General features: G+C 36.7%; 1 protein-coding gene across 1 annotated transcript; it reads right to left on the reverse strand.

The window, feature by feature from the left end:
- Nucleotides 1-102: 102 nt before the first annotated feature.
- On the reverse strand, nt 103-23517 carry LOC127833664 (uncharacterized). The gene is made up of 8 exons (XM_052359064.1): nt 23415-23517; nt 15847-15984; nt 11816-11919; nt 10514-10622; nt 8739-8901; nt 7454-7651; nt 285-2216; nt 103-196 (listed from the first exon to the last, which is right to left on the reverse strand). The coding sequence occupies exons 1-7, from the start codon at nt 23424-23426 to the stop codon at nt 1855-1857; spliced, it is 1086 nt and encodes a 361-aa protein (XP_052215024.1). The 5' UTR covers nt 23427-23517; the 3' UTR covers nt 103-196; nt 285-1854.
- Between the last annotated feature and the right edge of the window lie 342 nt (nt 23518-23859).

Below are 23859 nucleotides of genomic sequence, written 5' to 3' on the forward strand. Positions count from 1 at the left end.
CAAACAGTTTGGATCCAGATGAGACGCCACGTTCTGTGGCGTCTCATCTGGATCCAAACTGTTTGCAAAGGCCTTCACAACTCGGTTCCCGCACTGTAAGGGTTAAAGAAGTTCCCTTTTGGCTAAAATCTGGACTGGTAGGAAATAAGCCTGTAATCTGGTATGACACTACCCACATGCATTAGACCCTGTATTCCTAGAATATGGTGTATAAGTATACAAAGTTTTGTCAAAGTATCTTATGTTCTTTCAAAGAAATCCAGGATCTAACTTTGTGGGCAAACCGAAGGACAGACATAATCAACTTAACCCTGTCCCACTCGGAAGCAAAGTGAAAATGTTATGTGCAAACAGCATAAAACCAGAACAGCCTGCGAGTAAGTAACTCTCATTCTGTTCAGGAGCCTGGTTTTGTTGCGCAACATTCGTCTTATCATTCTGATTAATAATTTTAAGTTTTTTTTAAACCATCCATGCTGGACAAAGTTATGCTCAAAACAATTTTGTTCGCCGCCCACCTACCTACCTCCTCCCCCTGCCAGTACGGGTGTTCCCATAACAGGACTTTTTTTTAACAACTGGCGTATAATTGTCACTCAAATCATGTAGAGTAAGAAATATGAAACCAATATGAAAATACAAGTTGAATGTCATAGGGTCCTATCACAGACCAAGGTTTTAGAAGCATATGACATTCAAGTGCATACACCTAATCTGTAGAATCATTCATAAGATAATACACAGATGACAAGCAAATTGGTTCAATTAATATCCCCCGCCAAACAAAAAATTGAGACAGACGGGCTGACAGACAAACTGATGAACAGACAGACAGAAAAGGCCAATGTTATATCCCTACGCCTTCAGCTGGTGATAACAAAGGGCTATAGTACTCATATAACATTCAAGTGAATACACATAAATTGTAAAATAATTCACAAGATAATACTCAGATGACATAAATTTATACTTGAACAAATGCACCAAATCAACAATTTCACAAAATCATCAATAATTATTATGACAACAAAGCACATTAAAATATTTATATTCAAGGAGGAAACAAAAACATGTATAGATTTGCACCATGAAAGCATGACTTTTGTTTTGTTCAACCATACTTTACATATCAGTAAAGAGACAATATTTGGACTTCTAACACGTGAAATTTAATAAAGGTGTAAGCCTCAGCTATTGAATAGCCAAGCATCAGAAAGGCAAAGATTTGTTTTCTGATCAAGAAATAAAGACCTGTCTCCAACAGGTGGGCTCACCATTATTTGAAAATGCGTGCATGATGTGAAGAAAATACTATGGGACTTATAACATAGTGAAAGCTTGAGAAAAGCATTTATGTTTTCAGTAAATGACAATTTACAAACAAATACATAAGATGCTTATGAAAATAATTTGTTAGTTCTCGTATGCAGCCTATGAACTTAACTTTCAAATAAAACCAAGTCAAACTTAATGGTACATCAGACTAGCAAACTGGCAACAACACATTTTGCTTCTATTTTCAGTTTGTCTAAGTTAATCTATCAAGGGAATGAGATTGCTGATAATGCTCATAACGTCCATTCCTTACCAACAAAATCATCCTTAAAATGCTTTGACTATTACATGAAAATGTTTTTCTTTTTGAAGCCCCATATTGTTTAAACTATATGCATTATAAACTATATTCATTATAAATAAAAATTAAACTATTTATTTCAAACTTCACTCACATGCTTATGTCTGATATTTATTCCACAAGTGAAGATAATGTAATTTAAGAACATGAGACATGATATATCCTGTCTTTAAAATTCTATGAATTTCATATACCAGTAAATAGTATTATTAACAAGGTTAGAACATTGCACGAGTGGTATGGGTATAGCCATATGACTGGGTTGGTGGGGCAGAGGTAGGCTGGTTGAAAGAGTGGGTGGAGTTGGGCTGGTTGTAAGAGGGAGTGGAGTTAGGCTGGTTGTAAGAGGGGGCGGAGTAAGGCTGGTTGTAAGAAGGGGCGGAGTTAGGCTGGTTGTATGAAGTGGTGCGGGTCCGACCAGGGCCAACAGGAGCTGATGTGGGGCCAGAATGATGTTGTTGTCGCTGCTGCTGCTGATGTTGTTGTTGTTGCTGCAGCACTGCTGGTAGGCCATTGTCTTTGACTAGAGATTCGAGGGCGGTGAAATGTTGTTTAGTGATCAATTGAAGCTCTTCAAACACTGGAAAACACAAGATAAATGGTGGGTAGACAAAAACGGTTTCTCGACAAAAACAATACACTTCAAAAGAAACAAGAGGGCCTGAAAGGCCAAAAGTAGCTCACCTGAGATAAAAAGGAACTGACCTGTTCTGTGCAGCCCAAATAAATATCATTAGAATAAAATAATGTTCTGACTAAGTTTCATGAAGAGTAATCTATCAATTTAACTTTTAGAGTGCTAACAAGGTTTTACTATAGCCATATAAGGATAAATTCCACACCCCCTGGCGGCCATGTTTTTTCAATACACGGGAACTATTTTCAAACTCATTAGAACAAAAGTTGTGACCAAGTTTCATGAAGATTGGACTATACATTTTTTACTATAGCCATATAAGGAAAAATGCCTAGCCCCCTAGCAGCCATGTTTTTCAACCAACTGGAACTATTTTTTAACTCGTCCAAGATTGTATTGGGAAAAATATTCTGACCATGTTTCATGAAAATCTGATGATAAATGTGTCCTTTAGAGTGTTAACAAAGGTTTACTAAAGCCATATAAGGAAAAATGCCCTTCCCCCTGGCAACAATGTTTTTCAACCAACAGGAACCATTTTTAAACTCGTCCAAGATAGCATTGGGTCAAATCTTCTGACCAACTTTCTTGATGATCAGACAATGCATAGTTCCGCTCACTGACCCGTCCTTAGTGATTGTTGCTACGCTTCACACGCTACATCCAAAATGGCGTCCGCTCATGCTGAAGTATCTGATATGCTCGTAAATATTTCTGACAATATTTCAGTTTAATTCCTACCAAATTATGATAAACTAGCAGGTAGAATTTTAAATAGAGGTCTTAATAATTAGTCTTTGGTCGTTGATCTCGTGCTTTATCAGTTCAATCAATATTAAACTTTTACCTTTTGATTTTGTGTACGATTTTTTGCTGGTTAAAATTACAGCATGATCTAAAATCTCAATGGTTTAATAAGTATTTACGGATTTGAATGCAACGGACAAAAAATATAAAAGCTGTATAAAGTGTATACATTTATAAATAAAGTAAGAACACGTCAATTAAGTAAAACAAAATAAATAGACAATGTGATAATTCATTAACTATTCAATTTCTTAAACAATATTGAGAATATTAACAGTTATTGAATTAGACAATATCGGCGACATCTTGTACAAGACTAAACACCTTTGACAATATCAGCGACATCTTGTACAAGACTAAACACCTTTGACAATATCAGCGACATCTTGTACAAGACTAAACACCTTTGACAATATCAGCGACATCTTGTACAAGACTAAACACCTTTGACAATATCAGCGACATCTTGTACAAGACTAAACACCTTTGACAATATCAGCGACATCTTGTACAAGACTAAACACCTTTGACAATATCAGCGACATCTTGTACAAGACTAAACACCTTTGACAATATCAGCGACATCTTGTACAAGACTAAACACCTTTGACAATATCAGCAACATCTTGTACAAGACTAAACACCTTTGACAATATCAGCGACATCTTGTACAAGACTAAACACCTTTGACAATATCAGCGACATCTTGTACAAGACTAAACACCTTTGACAATATCAGCGACATCTTGTACAAGACTAAACACCTTTGACAATATCAGCGACATCTTGTACAAGACTAAACACCTTTGACAATATCAGCGACATCTTGTACAAGACTAAACACCTTTGACAATATCAGCGACATCTTGTACAAGACTAAACACCTTTGACAATATCAGCGACATCTTGTACAAGACTAAACACCTTTGACAATATCAGCGACATCTTGTACAAGACTAAGCACCTTTGACAATATCAGCGACATCTTGTACAAGACTAAACACCTTTGACAATATCAGCGACATCTTGTACAAGACTAAACACCTTTGACAATATCAGCGACATCTTGTACAAGACTAAACACCTTTGACGATATCAGCGACATCTTGTACAAGACTTAACACCTTTGACAATATCAGCGACATCTTGTACAAGACTAAACACCTTTGACAATATCAGCGACATCTTGTACAAGACTAAGCACCTTTGACAATATCAGCGACATCTTGTACAAGACTAAACACCTTTGACAATATCAGCGACATCTTGTACAAGACTAAGCACCTTTGACAATATCAGCGACATCTTGTACAAGACTAAACACCTTTGACAATATCAGCGACATCTTGTACAAGCCTAAACACCTTTGACAATATCAGCGACATCTTGTACAAGACTAAACACCTTTGACAATATCAGCGACATCTTGTACAAGACTAAACACCTTTGACAATATCAGCGACATCTTGTACAAGACTAAACACCTTTGACAATATCAGCGACATCTTGTACAAGACTAAACACCTTTGACAATATCAGCGACATCTTGTACAAGACTAAACACCTTTGACAATATCAGCGACATCTTGTATCAGCGACTTCTTGTACAAGACTAAACACCTTTGACAATATCAGCGACATCTTGTACAAGACTAAACACCTTTGACAATATCAGCGACATCTTGTACAAGACTAAACACCTTTGACAATATCAGCGACATCTTGTACAAGACTAAACACCTTTGACAATATCAGCGACATCTTGTACAAGACTAAACACCTTTGACAATATCAGCGACATCTTGTACAAGACTAAACACCTTTGACAATATCAGCGACATCTTGTACAAGACTAAACACCTTTGACAATATCAGCGACATCTTGTACAAGACTAAACACCTTTGACAATATCAGCGACATCTTGTACAAGACTAAACACCTTTGACAATATCAGCGACATCTTGTACAAGACTAAACACCTTTGACAATATCAGCGACATCTTGTACAAGACTAAACACCTTTGACAATATCAGCGACATCTTGTACAAGACTAAACATCTTTGACAATATCAGCGACATCTTGTACAAGACTAAACACCTTTGACAATATCAGCGACATCTTGTACAAGACTAAACACCTTTGACAATATCAGCGACATCTTGTACAAGACTAAACACCTTTGACAATATCAGCGACATCTTGTACAAGACTAAACACCTTTGACAATATCAGCGACATCTTGTACAAGACTAAACACCTTTGACAATATCAGCGACATCTTGTACAAGACTAAACACCTTTGACAATATCAGCGACATCTTGTACAAGACTAAACACCTTTGACAATATCAGCGACATCTTGTACAAGACTAAACACCTTTGACAATATCAGCGACATCTTGTACAAGACTAAACACCTTTGACAATATCAGTGACATCTTGTACAAGGCTAAACACCTTTGACAATATCAGCGACATCTTGTACAAGACTAAACACCTTTGACAATATCAGCGACATCTTGTACAAGACTAAACACCTTTGACAATATCAGCGACATCTTGTACAAGACTAAACACCTTTGACAATATCAGCGACATCTTGTACAAGACTAAACACCTTTGACAATATCAGCGACATCTTGTACAAGACTAAACACCTTTGACAATATCAGCGACATCTTGTACAAGACTAAACACCTTTGACAATATCAGCGACATCTTGTACAAGACTAAACACCTTTGACAATATCAGCGACATCTTGTACAAGACTAAACACTTTTGACAATATCAGCGATATCTTGTACAAAACACCTTTTCAAGTATAGAATCAAACATGTCAATACAATTTATTAATACCAAAAAATAAAGTTATCATTACATACTATTTACATTAAACATTGGAATGAAAGTGTCGCTTAAACAATTTTTCGAATCTTAAGGCGCGAATCTTTTGCTAAAAACAGTTAACAAAAAGGGCTACACTATATAATTCATAATGAAATACAAAAAATAAGTAGATAACATAATTAATAACATCAATAAACACACACGGAAAGATCAAAGTTTTAATGGAAAACTAATATGACATTCCACGTAAACTATTATTTTCGTCTAAATCGAATACTATGTATAGAGAAACAAGGTATTTATAACCGACCAATGAGGTTACATTATGCAACTTTCAATTTACACAGTGCTTTATGGCAACAATATGGAATTTGAACAGTGGTTGTCTTTTCAGGCCTGCAATATCATTACTTGTAAGTTTTTATAAACATTCTTCTAATGCAACTAGTAAAATAATGTTTATATTTTATGTTAAATAATTAGTCCACGATTATTCTGCGCTGCTATTGCAAAATGACGTTAAACGATATGAGGTCGATATATATTGACCTAATTATTTATAGGAGTAGTGGACGACCGCAGGATTTAATCCATCTGTAACATTTTTCTAACTTTGTTTTTGGCTTAGGGAAGTTTATAAATTTTGCACCATTCAATTTATCAGGGAATCGGGCATCGGCCTTGCATGTCCCCCATGCACATCTTCGTACCATTTTGAAATTATTTGATTAATACTTTCGTTAGCAACACTTTTCACTTTCGATTTAACGAACGGCATGTGAAGCGGTAGCAACAAGCTGTCTGGCAGCAAATACAGTACCGCTATTTGATTGCTTGAAAATACGACTGTAGGAACTATGCATAAATGTGGCATCTAGAGTGTTAACAAGGTTTTACTACAGTCATATAAGGAAAAATGCAAAGCCCCCTGACGGGCATGTTTTTCAACCAACAGGAACGATTTTCAAACTTGTCCAAGATATTATTGGCACAAATAATCTGACCATATTTCATGAATATTGGACAATAAATGTAGCCACTAGAGTGATACCATGGCAAATGTTGACGCTGCACGACGCACAATGCACAACAGACAAAAGGTGATCACAAAAGCTCACCATGAGCACATTTTGCTCAGGTGAGCTAATAAGCTGTAACCATGGGGTAATTTCCTTATGATAATAACAATTCCATACTCTAAAAGGCTGACGATTCTTAACTTTTACAAAAATATTTTATTTTCAATTATTTGAAAGACTTATTTGAACAGAGTAAAAGACTTTAATCATATATGAGCCAAGGTCTTGGAAACAGGGCTTAATGCATGTGCATAATGAGGGCTGATCAGGGACGACAGATTTCGCCTTCACGGGACTTTTGGTAAGAAGAGACTTCCTTTCAACAAAAATACAATAAAAGCGGAGTGCACAGGCTTATCTGGGAGAACACTTTAAGCACATCCATTGAACCCCGTTTTCCCAAAGGGAGGCTCATGTGTATACCACAACTTTCAGTACAATACCTTGACCAGCATATATTTTATGATCAGGAGTGTACACGAGTATTTTCTGCAGGACATTCATCATGGCGACCGTTGCCAGGACCTTTTCGGAAAGCGGGAGGAGTTTAAAGTAGTCAAAGTCAATCTCGAAGGGATTCCTGGGGGAAGGGTATGTACACAGCTTCACCAGCTCAGCAACAATGTCCCACACAAAGATATCTACAAAATATGGAGATGTTTCCAAACACTTTAAGAAAACAGGGCTAAATGCATATGCGTAAAGTATCGTCCCAGATTAGCTTCTGCGATCTGCACAGGCTAATCACGGAAGATACTTTCGGCTCTTATGAAACACTTCATTTAAAGGGCTTCTATTCCAAACAAAAATCTAGTCAAGGCAGAAAGAGTTTTTCCTTATTAGCCTCTGTAGATTGCACAGGCTAGTCTGGGAAATACTTCACGCCAATGAATTAAGTCCAGCTTTTCCAGAGCGTGGTTCAAATATAAAATAATTTAGGGCAACCATCTGTAACTTTACTGGCAGAGTGGATACTGCTGGATAATGCTTAACAAACTGATTGCAACCTAGAGAATATTGATTTCCCCAATTGAACACAATATGCAACAAGAGCACTGCATCACGGGTGCCACGCTCGGCTACGGGTGCAGTTTTGAATAAGGAAAGCTTGTCAGAATTTTTTTTTTTTTTAAAGGTCACAGTGACCTTGACCTTTGACCTAGTGACCCAAAAATGGGTGTGGCGTGTAGAACTCATCAAGGTGCATCTACATATGAAGTTTCAAAGTTGTAGGTGGAAGCAATTTGATTTTAGAGCCAAAATGTTATGGTTTTAGCATGACGCGGACGGCGGACGTCAGACGGAGGACGACGAGTTGGTTATGACAATACCTCCGGTTTTCTCCAAAAACGCCGAGCTAAAAAGTGCATGTTCATTTCTTTTGTTTACTTTAAATTGTCTAAATTAACGCCCACACCTATTGGGAAAGTAAAAGTATTGTTTCTATTGAGACTGGCATCAAAATTGTATTAACAATTTTAGCAAAATTAATACAATTAATTTTGATTTAATAAAAGAATGAAAATACTAAAGACAGTATACATGTATTTCCAAAAATAATCAAGTTATCAAAATAAAACTTTCAGCGGAATAAGCCCCAATTTTTGCCTTATAAATATTAGAGCAAGAAACAAAAATTCAACAAAAGGAGAAAATTCAGCAAAAAAAGGCTTAATTCAACTACAGAAAGTTCAATTTCTAAGTAAAGAGACCATAGGATTAGCAGACCTTGATCTTTCCACTTCAGTGTTGACTTCAGTTTCAGTGGGCAGTCTTTCTCCCTTGAGCTTCCCGTGAGCTTGACAAGTCTCTCATGGTTGGAGCGCACCCAGACGTACGGACAGCTGTACCTGCCATAGCCAGCTATGAGGAACAGAGTGGACCTGTCATCCTGCAGAGACAGGAACGCACAATAGTACCAACACTGAAGACATGTACCCTTTACCACTTAGATACGTATTTTCATTCATTTGCAGTCACTTAAAAAGTTAATTTAAATTATAGAGCTTTTCATCTAGATTGAAGTTTTAAAAGCTTTAATTCCAACCCCTAGATACTGATGAGTAGCAAACAGCATAAAACCTGAACTGACTGCGAGTTAATCCCAGGCTGTTCAGGTTTTATGCTGTTTGCAAAAGCCATTTTTACTTTGTAAGTAGGAACGGTGTAAGGGCTTATACTCCTACATCACATGCTATCACATAGTTCATGTGTTTTAATTTCTTATCTTGTTCCCTATAGCAAGGTTCAATGTTTCAAGAGACCAAATATCCCTAGGTGAAGTTCACAACTAAATGTTGCCATACACCAGGTCTGGGAAACAAATCAAGGAATGCGAAATACTATAAATGCTTACTGAGTGCACCAAATCTGTTCATCTTTCAATACAACTAATAATGTTTAGAAATGTTTTTGTAAAGCATCCTTAGAATTAACAAAGAGGAATATCTTCTTAAAGAAGGACATCACTTAAAACCAAGGACAAGGCAAAGTATGAAGTCTAATCTTACTGTATCTACAGCCTTAGTGTAGCTTGGGATGCACTGGTGCTAGGTACTCACTATCGCTAAGGACTCATTATTCTTAGGGACGTCCTGTTGCTAAGGACTTCCTGTTGCTAGGCACTCACTGTTGCTAGGAACACACCTTTGCCAGGGACTCACTGATGCTTGCAACTCACTATTGCCTTGGACTTACTACTGCCAGGGACTTAACATAGGGAATGATTGTTGCTAAAGATTCGCTGTTGCTAAGAACTTATTGTTGATGAGAGACTCACTTACGCTAGGGACATACTGTTGCTATGGACTCAACATTGCTTGAAATCTCACTGTTGCAAGGGACTCACTGTTACTGGGAACTCACTCTTGGTGGGGACTTAACGATTCTTGAAATCTCACTATTGCAAGGCACTCACCATTGCCAGGGATTCAATGTTGCTAGGAACTCACTGTCAATAGGAACTCACTTTTACTAGGGACTCAATATTGCGTGGGACTCACTGTTGCAAGAGACTCACCATTGCTAGGAACTCACTGTTGCTAGGGACTCACTGTAACTATGGACTAGGCACTCAAAATTGCTTCAGACTCACTGTTGCAAAGGGACTCATTGTTTCTAGGGACTCAATGTTACTAGGGACACACTGTTACTAGGGACTCATTGATGCTAGAGTCTCACTGTTGCTAGAGTCTCACTGTTGCTAGGGACTTATGGTTGCTAAAGACTCACTGTTGATAAGGACTTAATGTTGCTAGGGACTTACTGCTGCTAGGGACTAACTTTTGCAAGAGACTAATTGTTGATGGGGACTCACTGTTGCTAGAGACTGACTACTGCTAGGGACTTAATGTTGCTAAGGAATCATTGTTGCCAAGGACTCACTGTTGTGAAGGACTAAGTGTTGATGAGGACTCACCATTTGTAGGGGCTCAACATTGGAAGTGACTCACTGTTGGTAAGCTTTTTATGTTGCTAGGGACTCATTATTACTAGGGACTCACCGTTACCAGGGATTCCTCCTCGCTGGGAGACGCAGGTGGGAGGCCCACGTCCTTGACCCCGTGTGTGCTCAGTATCATCTGAGATCGGATGGACAACATAAGGGACCGTCTACAAGTATGGAAAAAATGTGTAATCAGCGAAATTAGGCATGGATATGTTCCTTTTGGTGAACAAGTTAGAGTCTGATTGATTTACTGTTGACTTTTAGTTATGTTTAGCTGCATTTTAATTTTCTTATATTAATTTTAAGAAAATTTATTTCCAAGTGAGTTCCAATATCATATGTCTAATATTGGAACAAATTGTATTGATTTCAAACAGTAGCTTCAAACAAAGGATTGAAATGTTTAATTAGGTGTTATTTCATTTACATGATATTGAAGTTTTACTTTTTTTAAATATGTTTATTGTTTACTTACTTACCGACCTAGGGGTTATATTTATATACATTTATAGCAAAGGTATACACTTCTATTGAATTCAAATATAAAATTTATACATTGTGCTGTAAAAAGTACCTTCTGTTAATTAACAAAAAATAAATTGTTATCAGCATTGTGTTGCAAAAAGTATTTTATATCAATAAACACTAATTAAATTTTAATGATTAATATAATTTATGTTTTGACTAAATCCAATGGTAACAAACACAGAAAGCTGAGAATATATGCAAAAGTGAAAGAAATATTTCGAACACTGGTGCCCTCATCACATATTTAATTAGTTGGCCCCTTTATTGGCCAGCTAAATTTACAGAACATATTTTGCAAATCAGTATGTGCTTATAAGAAGCCTTAAGTACGGTAAGAACCACAACTCACTCTGCTAGGGAGGATTACGGCTGCCTGTCTGCAGCAGACGACAAATAATTCTGCTCTAGCAGTGAGTGTATATACCCTCTAGCAGTGAGTGTATATACCGGCTTGTAAGAGGACATTGGCCAGTCTAGTGTTTATCATTGAAATCTGTACATATTGGCTGCTTTCAGGGAAAACGGGGCTTAATGCACGTCAAATAAGATTAGCCTGTGCACAATGATTAGCCTTCGCAATACGCACAAGCTAATCAAGGACGACAACAGCGAACAACTTCAGTGCCTTCAGCGCTTTGATTTTCTATTTTCTTGGCATACATGTATATACTTTGCGAGCTAGATGCAACCCACATACAATCATATCCCTTTATATGGATATAGATTTACAACAGTACTGAAGGCTTACATGTATAATTAAAGTTGGACATCTTTCAAAATCAGAAGTTAGTTAAACTGAAAAAGACTGAATATAAGTGGTAAGGCTTACTGGTCATAAGGTAAATTCATAGAGCTGAAACTTTCAGACTTGGAGAGTTTCCTCTTATCCACGGGCAGGCTTTCCGGAGCGATGGGTGTGGCTGAACTCAACATCTGTTAAGTATAAATCACAAATATAAAACGTAACAATGAGGATATAAAATAATGAATAAGTTAAGCTTCAAATATGTGTCTCTCTGATGTCATGCACATTGATTGAAATACTGAATTTTGAAAATAGAATTCCACAACTTTATAAAACAGCTCTTGTAAAAGATTTGCCTTTGTTGCATTTTTCTTACAAACAAAATTTACTGATTTAAAAATATAAAATAACAAGAGGGACATGATGGCCCTGTATCGCTCCACTGCTGAAAAAAAGGCTGAAACAAATATTCTCTGCATGTGCAAATACTTAAATATAGGCCCTTTTAAAGCACATGTACACTTTTGTGACCCCCTGGGCTGGGTCAAATTTAACCCCAGGGGCATAATTTGGGCAAACTTTGTAGAGGTATCTCACTACATACAAAATGTGGTAGCCCTAGGTCCTAGAGTTAATGACAAGAATATTTTTAAAGTTTTCACAAAATAAGCAAGATATAAGAGTTCATAATGTTCAATTTTGTGACCCGCGGGTCAGGGTCAAATTAAACCAAAAGGACATAATTTGAACAAACATGGTACAAGACTATAAGATGTTACTGCATACCAAATTTGGTAGCCATAGTCCAAATGGTTTTCGACAAGAAGATTTTTAAAGATTTCACAAAATAGGTGCTTTATAAGCGTTTATTCAATTTTGTGACCCCCCCCCCCGGGGCAGGGTCAAGTTGACCCCAGAGGCATTATTTGAACAAATTAGGTAGAGGTTTATTAGATGTCACTACATACCAAATTTGGTAGCCCTAGGCCCAATGGTTATGGACAAGTAGATTTTTAAAGCTTTCACAAAATAGGCCCCATATAAGCGTATGTTCAGTTTTGTGACCCCCCCGGGCAGAGTCAAATTTGACCCAAGGGGCATAATTTGAAGAAACCTGGTAGAGAACTATTAGACGTCACTACATACCATACTTGGTAGCCCTAACCTTATGGTTAAGGACAAGAAGTTTTTAAAGTTTTCACAAAATAGGCACTATATAAACATATAATCGATTTTGTGGTCCCCAGGGCAGGGTCAAATTTGACCACTGGGGCAAAATTTGAACAAACTAAGTAGAGGAATATAAGATGTCACAACATACCAAATTGTGTAGCCCTAGTCCCAATGGTTATGGACAAGATTTTTTTTTAAGTTTTCACAAAATAGGATTATATAAGCATATGTTCAATTGTGTGACCCCCAGGGCAGGGTCAAATTTGACCCCAGGGATAAAATTTGAACAAATTTGGTAGAGGACTATTCGATGTCACTACATACCAAATTTGATAGCCCTAGGCACGATGGTTATGGACAAGAAGATTTTTCAAGTTTTCACAAAATAGGCCTTATATAAGCATATGTTAAATTTTGTGAACCCCCGGGGCAGGGTCATATTTGACCCCAGGGGCATAATTTGAACAAACTTTGTAGAGAATATAAGATGTCACTACATACCAAATTTGGTAGCCCTTGGCCCAATGTTTATGGACAAGAAGATTTTTAAAGTTTTCACAAAATAGACCCTATATAAGCATATGTTCAATTTTGTGACCGTCGGGCAGGATCAAACTTGACCCCAGGGGCATGATTTGAACAAACTTGGTAGAGGACTACAAGATGTCACTACATACCAAATTTGGTAGCCTTAGGCCCAATGGTTATGGACAAGAAGTTTTTAAAGTTTTCACAAAATAAGCCCTTTATAAGCATATATTCAATTTTGTGACCCCGGGGCAGTTTCAAATTTGACCCCTGAGGCATAATTTGAACAAACTAAGAAGAGAACTATTACATGTCACTTCATACCAACTTTGGTAGCCCTATGCCATACGGCTATGGACAGGAAGATTTTTAAAGTTTTCACAAAATAGGCCTTATATAAGCATATGTTCAATTTTGTGACCCTCGGGGCAGGGTCAAACTTGATCCCAGGGGCATAATTTGAACAACCTTGGTAGAGGACTTTAAGATGTCACTACATACCAAATGTGGTAGCCCTAGGGCAAATGGATATGGACAAGAAGTTTTAAAAGTTTTCACAAAATAAGCACTTTATAAGCATATATTCAATTTTGTGGACCCTGGGGCAGTTTCAAATTTGACCCCAGGGGCATAATTTGAACAAACTAAGAAGAAAACTATTACATGTCACTACATACCAAATTTGGTAGCCCTATGCCATACAGTTATGGACAAGTAGATGTTTCAAGTTTTCACAAAAAAGGCCTTATATAAGCATTTGTTTAATTTTGTGACCCTCTGGGCAGGGTCAAACTTGACCCCAGGGGCATAATTTGAACAAACTTGGTAGAGGACTATAAGATGCAATTACATACCAAATTTGGTAGCCCTAGGCCCAATGGTTATGGACGAGGTTATTTAAAGTTTTCACAAAATAGACCCTATATAAGCATATGTTCAATTTTGTGACCCCGGGGCTGGGTCAAATTTGACCCCAGGGGCATAATTTGAATAAATTTTGTAGAGGACTATTAGATGTCTCTACATACCAAATTTGTAAGCCCTAGGCCCAATGGTTATGGACGAGAAGATATTGAAAGTTTTCACAAAATAAGCCTTATATAAGCAAATTTTCAATTTTGTGACCCCCAGGGCAGGGTCAAATTTGACCCCAGGGGCATAATTTGAACAAATTTGAAAGAGGTTCACCCTAGGAACATTCCTAAGAAATTTCATCAGAAATGGACCAGTAGTTTAGGAGAAGGAGATGTTTAAAGGAAAAGTTAACGCATGGACGCATGCACGCACGACGGACACAGGACCATGACATAAGCCCCGCTGGCCTTTGGCCAGTGGAGCTAATAAAATCATTCTGAGCATCTATATAACAAAAGGATAACACTTTTTTTCAGAGAAATCCATGTAAATCTGAAGTGAATAATTGTTAGTTATTATGATAGTTTCATCATATAATATGACAACTAAATTAAACAAGATGCTGCATACAACAAAAGCATATGCTCCCACTGGAAGCCTCGTCAGTATTGATCATTGGGTTTATCAGAAAGTAGGTGATTGGTCCAGGTAAGATTGAGGTCTGGTTATGTGGGAGTGTTCAAGGTGTTCATGGATAACATCCATTCAAGTATCAAAGATTTGTAGCAAGCGGTAATTATATAAGACTTTGGGCCTTGCGATTGAGTCTTAGTCCAACACTAGGTCTATGTAAAGGTCCATGTACGGTCAGGTGATGTATGTGTAGTTTTCAGCTCAAGGGCATCATTCATGCAAGTATCAAAGCTTTGAAGGAAGCATTATTGATGTTAGTCTTAAACACATCATTTTTAATTTACAAACAATCAAGACATTTGAAATAGTTGAAGCCCAAAAGTAGGTCAATGTCAGGGTCAAAATGAGGTCAGGTGATGAAAATGTGTTGATAGTGTTCATAGAAAAAATCCATACAAGTATCTAAGCCTTACAGCAAGCGGTATTGATAACTTTTCATTTGATATAAAACCAAGAATTATGACCTTCCTGAATTTGTATACATCAAAAAGTAGGTCCATATCAAAATGAGGTCAGGGTATTTGGATAAGTTGAAAGTATAAAGAACCATAATCTGTACAAGTAACAAAGCTTTGTAGGACTAGAAAGCACATCGATGTTAGATAAAAATCAACATTTTCAGTTTAACTTGAGACGTTGTGATGCACAGACAGAAGAACAGATGGACAGACAGAAAAACAGATGGATGGGCAGAAAAACTAACAGGAAAATCACTTTATGCCTCTTTCTGAATACACTGAAGGCATAAATATAATGTTGCTAAATTAAAGGTTCATTTAATATTATGCCCACTATTAACTCCATTATCCTTTTATGACTTTTTCAAAAAAAAAACTTATTTATAAAACAAACACCAGCAGTGTTACCTGAGGGGTATTTACCACACTCAGCACCATCTCCTCTCGGCCTCTCATGTACATTGCAAAATGCTTGAACCCTTTCACCGTGCCAAACTTCAACATCTCGCACAGGAAACTTTGGAGCTTCTTCTTCATGAGAGTTTCCTGCAACAACAAGATACAGGATATTTGTTGGATTTGGTGGAATATTGATTTTAATTCACAAGTTATCATATAAAATAAAGAAAATCCATGTGTAGGTGTAGACATAGAGAAAGGGGCCTTTCTCAATAGGGAAGGGGCCTCTATTAGTCCATATAAACGGACTCCCAGAGCCTTTGAAAATTTTTGCTATGGCGGCTCTGGCAGTCCATATGCATCCCTTCATTAACATGGGTGCAGTTCAGCGCAGCGAATCCGTGCGCTTCACTAAACAGACGTCGTTGGAGACAAATTGAGGAAAATAATGAATAAACTTCATAAACATGTTTAATTTACCTGAATGGCAACCTACGGATGTAATCCTTTGCATGCACCCTATAAAAACACGACGATGTTTCAACACACTTTTCTCGCTGACATGTTTATGTTTAAATTTGAAACAGTGTATTTTGTATCGAATACCACATCGTTATTGACTTTATAGGCTGGAGCACATAACTCGACGTGCAAAATATTGGTGTACTGCGACCTAACCAATATTGGGTCAATTTTCCAATATGGCGGATACAGCGTACAAAACAAATCTTAAGTCAATAAAATCAATTATTTCTTGCTTTAATGGTACCATTTTGATGAGTTTGTGGTTTAGATAGGTAAACTTTAATAAGTTCTTGCAGTTTCAGTGTTCCTTAACCCTTGCATATTTGATAACATTTTGCACCCATGGACAAGAGAGAGCGCATTGCAACTCGAAGCAGCCCATTGGGCTATAAAGCTTAGAGTTGAATTATTGCAACTAAAGTACAGGCATGGTGTACTTAAACAAAAACGCCTGTCTGCCGTGTTCGCTTTTCCCAATGGGTGACATTTCGCGGGGGGTGGACACACCACTGACCGCAGTGTTCAATGTACACCCGAAATCGCTGCGATTTCACGCTATTGATAACGGGAGCACCCGTGATCACCGTGATGACTTTCTTCCAACGTGTCTAGAAACCGTGTTTCTTACCCCTAAATGTTAACTAAGCATGTGCACTATCAATTATAATGTTGGTCAGTGCAAAAGGACTATAGAAAACCGCCGACTGCGTCTTTGTTTTATTTTCCAAACAAGCACAGAAAATCCAATATCCTTTGTATTACGAAACACAAACTTTAGCTAAGCACGTGTCGTCTATCAAAACAATAATTGTACATGTCATTTTCATGTAACATATCGAAGTAATTCTCGTATATGATATCGGAAACGGGACTTGCTTTAAACATTTACAATTACGATATTTATTTTCATAAGATTTGCTGAAAACAAATGAGAACCAAACAAACGTACACAGACAACACAATATATAAATAATAATGACAAATTAAATAAACAAAAGGTTGGTTTATTTTCGAGAATCGCTTTCACTTTCTCCTGATTTCCAGAAAATTACTTATACATGTTGAATGAATTCTAAATATAGATGACGCTGTTCATTGGTCGTTGTAAAAGAATATTCATGAACTGTACACGGCACTTAATGTGCAATGCCAATTCCAAGTCATTTGCGAGATACATGTACCCCGATACTTAAATTGAAATTCACAACGAAGCTTTTACAATTTTGCCTGCTATTTTCACGCGCTTTTTGTAGATAAAAACTGGACACGAAAATATCATGGGCATATACATGTATTTATTTGCGGCTACAATTTGTTTCAGAACATGAACTGTACACGATGCCTTGGAATACCCTTGTCCTGATTGGACGCTTATTTCATCAAATCTTTAAATAGAATCATATGCCGAAATTCATTTGATACTTTCGAAAATTGCTAACGTTTGTGTAATTGACATTTTTGTCAATATTATCGTCTATATTACACACCCATAATTTGCTTTTAAAAATGGAAATCGGGCATATATGGGATTATCGAGTAATGGATAAAGTGCATGTATGCGATTGAGACAGTTGACAGGTATGCATCGGGGAATCAAGAGACTCAGATTAATACGATTACTACAATCAGTTATGAGTTCTCCACGGCTTCAAACTGTTAATTGCATAATCAAACACGCTATGTGCGAACAAGGTTTTCTTTTATACGAGGCATTTAAAAAGACAGAAAACACTGTCATGAGCATGGGTCTGAAAAACATTATTCATTATCACTTTTACATGAAAGGAATCAATACAATACTTTTATGTTCAATTATTATTTTTTTAGCGGACACTATGAACACTGCGGCAGATATTATGCGTCCGCGGCGATTCGCGGTGTTGGCCTTATTGAAAACGGCCCCCGCGAACATTTGATCTGGACATCCATCGCGGGGTTCATTTGGTAAGCGAACACAGTGAAATGAAGACCGCGGCGAGTGGCGTTTGTTTAAGTACACGGCGCCTGTACTGTAGGGCCTCTATGTGTACTAAAGAAGGTAGTTCTTCTTGAATGCTCTGAGCTTTTATGAGTACATACGTACAGCTCATAGTTCTTCTTTGTAAAATTAAAATCAATGTAAAAAAATAATGTCACACATATGTCCATAAAATCGAGTTAAATCAACCTAATACATTGTTACAAACACAATACCTGTTACAATCGACATCAATTTGCGTCTACTTTGTTGAGAAATGCTCAAAACATAAAATTGATATCAAATCGTTTATGGCGGAAGTTGTTATTGTCGATTAGAGCAAAGGGAAAGAAAGGGTTACACTGCACAAATTGTTTTCACAGTAGTATCTGACGATCTGGTCTTATGGTAGCAGTTGAAATTGTATTGTGTATAACATTGTAGTTTGAATTAGGACACATTCTTATGACTGTAATTTCGCTGCGATCGGATAAGTGGCATGTTCCGTTAGTAAGTTGAATAATATCGGACGTATGTTTGCATTGTAAACAAGTTGTTATTAAAATAAAGATACTATGTGGTGTTGGTGTAACTTTTACTATTTTACTAAGTGAATGAGGGTTGAAATGCTATGAAACACTTTCTGCACCAATTAGAATATTTATTGAACATATTCCACATTTGTTTTCGGCTATTAGGCTAGATTATTTAATATACATGTATACATAGAAAATATTGCAGACATACACACACACACACACACACACACAAACACAAAGTATAAAGAAATGGAAAAAAGAAACACCATAAAAGAAACTAAACAAACAAAACAAGAAAGAACAAAGAAATGAATATGCATTGTTATAATGAAATATAAACACATACAGCTAAAAGATTTACAGAAAGCGAAAACCTAAGCACAAACGAGGGACACCACACATAATCAATTGGTCACTGTCGGCTCAGGAACTACTTTAAAGTACCCCGTGTACCCTTAGGTAAACTAAATGTTCCCCGGGTACGAATAATACGTTTAAAGGCACCTGGCAATACGATGGGGTTCTTTTAGTATATTTTCCTTACACCGGGAACAGTGTAGTAAACTTTATAGTACCTGGGGTACCATATACACACATACAGCTGATAAATTTACATATATTTCCCTGTGTGTGATCGTGCTTATTGAAAGCGAAAGCCTAACCACGATCGAGGGACACCACACATAATTTACGCTCAATTGGTCATTGTCGGCTCAGGTACTACTTAAGGTACCCCGATTACTCAGAAGTACTCTACAATGTACCCCGGATACGGAAAATACCCACCCGGTCATACTCCGGAATACTTTTTAAAACCGGTATATATTTTCTGTACCCCACATACTTTGCAGTATATTTTTTAATTACACAGGGTACTTGAAGTAGTATCTGAGCCGACAATAACCAATCGAGCATAATTTACTATTGTTTAATTAAATCATTTTATATTTCGAGTCCGCATTGAAGACGTACATAAAGTTGAAAGGCGGTAATGCATGTGTTAATTTGTTTAGCATATGAGTGTTTTGGTATATGCATGTATTGAAATACAAATTGAAATAGATGTTCCATGCTTCGACCACCGACTTATCAAAGAATCGAATCCTGAACGAGTTTTCCGGGGATGGAAGTGTGAAGATCGTGGTGGCGACTGTGGCCTTTGGATTGGGGGTAAGTTACTGGACAATTAATAATGTGACCAACTATTCGAGCTTTCTGTAAATAGATTGACGAAACGTGTTTGTTTGATCTAGATATTACGGCATGGAGATGTGGTACATTGAATACATGAACCTTGTTGATAAATGAAGTCTCTTCATTTATCGAATTAATTATAAAGTTATTGATAAATTGATTGAGTACAGAGCGATTAATTCATGGCATACAGGGCAATGCGTATGTATGCATTGGTGAACTTATTATGTGTCGATAGTACGTGGGCATTATGTTCCGTGTTGAAAATACAAATCTAACATCTGGTCATTTACAGATTGACATTGCGGATGTTCGTCTAGTCGTCCACGGGTGTGCACTAAGAAATCCTTTGTCATACTGGCAGGAGGTGGGGAGGGCAGGCCGGGATGGGAAACCGTCCCTTGCAGTTGTCTATCCCTACGGTCGTTCGTTAGTGGGAGACAGTGGACTGAGAGAGACGTTTAAGAGTGTTGAGTGCTTGAGGCTGTCATATTAAAGACTTTGTTAACTAAAGAGATGGGTGAAAGTGAGTTATGCGTTAGGGAAGGTTGCGTTTTAAAGAATTGTTCTGTATGTGAGTGTGATCTTTGTCAGTGTTGTTCGAGGTGCTGTGCAAAATGCGGATGTGTTGGTGTGATAGGTGTTTTGGAGAGATTTTTCATTTGACAATTGTCACTGATGAGAATGTAATGATACACAGACAAGAATAACAAGCGAAGAATATATATGAACTGGCATTTCCCCAGAAATTTGGTCAGGCACAGCGGCAGGCGGTTGGTGTCGATTTCTTTATATACTTTCTAAATGTTATAAATCAAAATCCACACTACTTTGGAGCTACTAAAACACAAAATTTCATAATTTTTATGTATTTGTCCTCAGTTCATTTCAGTCAAGTCATATATTATAAAATTAAATAACAACCAAAATAAACAGAAAGCAAAAAAATGATTGAAAAACATTCTGTGACCAATGAAAAATCTTGCTTCCAATTTCTTGTCGTTTATTAGATTGTATTCTGTCATGCACAGAGACTAAAGAAAAATGTGTTTTAGGTATATAGCGAATTCCGTAAATATGAAAGAAACTATATATATGTATATATTGTATCTGAATATATTAAATGTTGGTACTGTGAAGTTATAGTCGCCGTTAAGAAAATAGTGTGAACAAATGTTAAATGGTCGGGAGCAATCAAATAAGACGTTTGATTCCAATTAATTGTATTCATAACTTAAATTACGCACAACAGCAACGCACATCAGTTACGGTTTATTTTTGAAGCAAGTTCTTTATACTTGTTTATTTTCTGCAATAGTCGTTAACAATAAAAATATTTAAAAGATCGCCGTGGCGTAGTGGATATGGTGTCCGCCTAGCGATCGGGAAGTCACGGGTTAAAACCTCACTGTGAGCGTTCCTTCGATCTCCCCCAAAAGACACCAAGTACTGGTTCTAGTCCCAGGAAACAGATTCGAGAGCGTTTATAAAAGCATACGGCTTTCGATGCAATCGAGCTAAAATAAATAGGTTTAAACTAATTAAAATAAAACAAACAAACAATTTGAGCATATCTTTAATTTCTCTACCTCCACATGTACTGGTAATAATAGATCATTATCGACCATTATTATGATATTATGACCATAATAGATCCCCATTAACGACCCGTAAATCGTTCATATGTGTTACCTATGCCCCTTATGCACACACCGCTGATAAGAGCGCTGATAAGAGCGTGCATGTTTTGATTGAACGTTGGCAAAATGTAGACAGCATTCGGATTAAAGCTTGCAAGCTCTTGTGAAAATGTCAAGCGCACGCATTTTAGTCCGCTGGGCTAAAATCGCCTGGGGAAATCCCTGATTATATGTATCTATACATATGAATATATGGTGTTCGAATATATGTATGAATACAAGTTACACTTTGAATGGGTTGTTTTATATAAATCATTGTTCTTAAATCATGCTCCAGTGTTTTACTTATTGTTATAATGTATAATAATGTCTATCTCAGAAGTCAATGAATTACACTCAATATCAATATTAAAGTGATAAGTCTTATGTTACTAAGAAGTGAATTTTTAATTTATGTCTTACCTTATTAAAGTATCTGATGAATAAGTCATTATCAATTGAAAGTCATACAACTTATGTTACTTATCAGTGATTACTTTTTGTAACTTCTATCAATTCCTAGTTTTCATAATTCTTATAATCCATGCACTACACTTTTGTTATTTTCTATTTTGTTTATGGCTAAAAGCAATTGTATGCTTTAGAGCTAATAAATGTTGCTGCTGTAGATGCTGTTGTGTTATAATTCCCTTACGGCAGATCTAAGGGTCATCGTTCCTTTTGTTTCTTCCTAATGTCTGTTGTCTGAGCGCTATTCATATACAATTAACATAAGTATTAATTAAAATTTGAACAAATTATATATAAAATTTCTGTCCATTTAAAACAAATATTTAATATTTGAAAATAACCTTTCTTAAAAACATAAATTGTATGCTCGGAGAAAAGCATAGGTAAACCGTTTATTAGTACATGTTGTAAACACACCGCATGCGTTCCTTTAATTTTTCTTTTGGTTAATAATAACTGCTCGATATGCAAACAAGTTGACATTTACATTTACGCTTGACGTGTTTGAAACTTTGATTAAAATCTTTCTTCTGCGAGCACACCACATCATGTAAGTTATCTTAATTTGCTCATTATAGATATATTGACGATCTATTTTTTGTGTTAATTCATGCCTGAAAATAGTTAATGTTGCTAATTTTACCAATAAATCCCCGCCTGAAATCCCGGCGGAGATTTTGCTATGGTAAATTGCGAAACCAGTTGCAACTCCCAGACCCGGAGGGTCAATAGCTGGGAGTTGGATTATTGCAACTACTAAAGAAGGAAAATAGCCTTGCTGGTTTATCTGTCATTTCCTTAATCTGGTTTGATCTAGTTCACTGCACACAATCCAAGAACAATAATTTTTTAACTATCATAACGACACAGAAATAGCTGAACCCTGCTCCCACCAACCAACCCGAAAGATACGACAGTTTTCCGTTCAGCCCTCTTATTTCCTTGTGGGCACTGCATTTTCAAGGCCATTTCACCATGTAACAATTAGCAATTGACTGAATTGAGCATTTCTTATAGAACAATTAATGATTCAATTGCTTATTAAATCAATTATAGAAAGAAGAACCATTTTTTGTAAAAAATAAATCAATATCCGAAATCTGAAATGTCCGAAGTATATTGAGTTTATTTCTGATGTTACATTTGTTATTCATACACCCGAAGAACATAAACTTCCTGACAATTTAACTCACTGCACTGTTCAAAACTTACATTTGGATCCATTTTTTTGTTACGCTGAATTTAAATAAATTATCGAAATATTATAATAACAATCTGGACAGTTAAACGTTTAATGGGTTACATTACACCACATTTAATGAAACATGTGGTTAAAAATCATCATGTATTTGATAAATCTCCACGCAGAGTTGTCGTTCCTTGCTCCCACATACAATCTCGGCCATCACAAGAAAATCCTACCAGATTTTGGAAGGATTTTTGTTTAACCCTTAACCACGTTATATCACTTCGTCTTGGATACGTATTTTGACACATTTGTAGACCCTTAGAAAGTTAAATTTAATCAAAGACCTTTCTTACTAGATTCAAGTTTTAAAAGGCTTCATTTCCAACCCTTAGATACTGATGAGCAGCAAACAGCATTAAACCTGAACAGGCTGCGAGTTTGCACATGGCCATTTTCACTTTGTTTCTG

The sequence above is a fragment of the Dreissena polymorpha genome, chromosome 6, assembly GCF_020536995.1.
Source record: "Dreissena polymorpha isolate Duluth1 chromosome 6, UMN_Dpol_1.0, whole genome shotgun sequence".
Taxonomy (NCBI): domain Eukaryota; kingdom Metazoa; phylum Mollusca; class Bivalvia; order Myida; family Dreissenidae; genus Dreissena; species Dreissena polymorpha.

What these genes read in the sequence shown, in the direction of transcription:
- LOC127833664 (XM_052359064.1), bottom strand. An exon ending in AGGAGGAATCCCTGGTAACG is followed by an intron (nt 8,902 to 10,513) that starts GTGAGTCCCTAG and finishes CTGTCTCTGCAG; the next exon opens with GATGACAGGTCCACTCTGTT. An exon ending in ACTGAAGTGGAAAGATCAAG is followed by an intron (nt 7,652 to 8,738) that starts GTCTGCTAATCC and finishes CATATTTTGTAG; the next exon opens with ATATCTTTGTGTGGGACATT.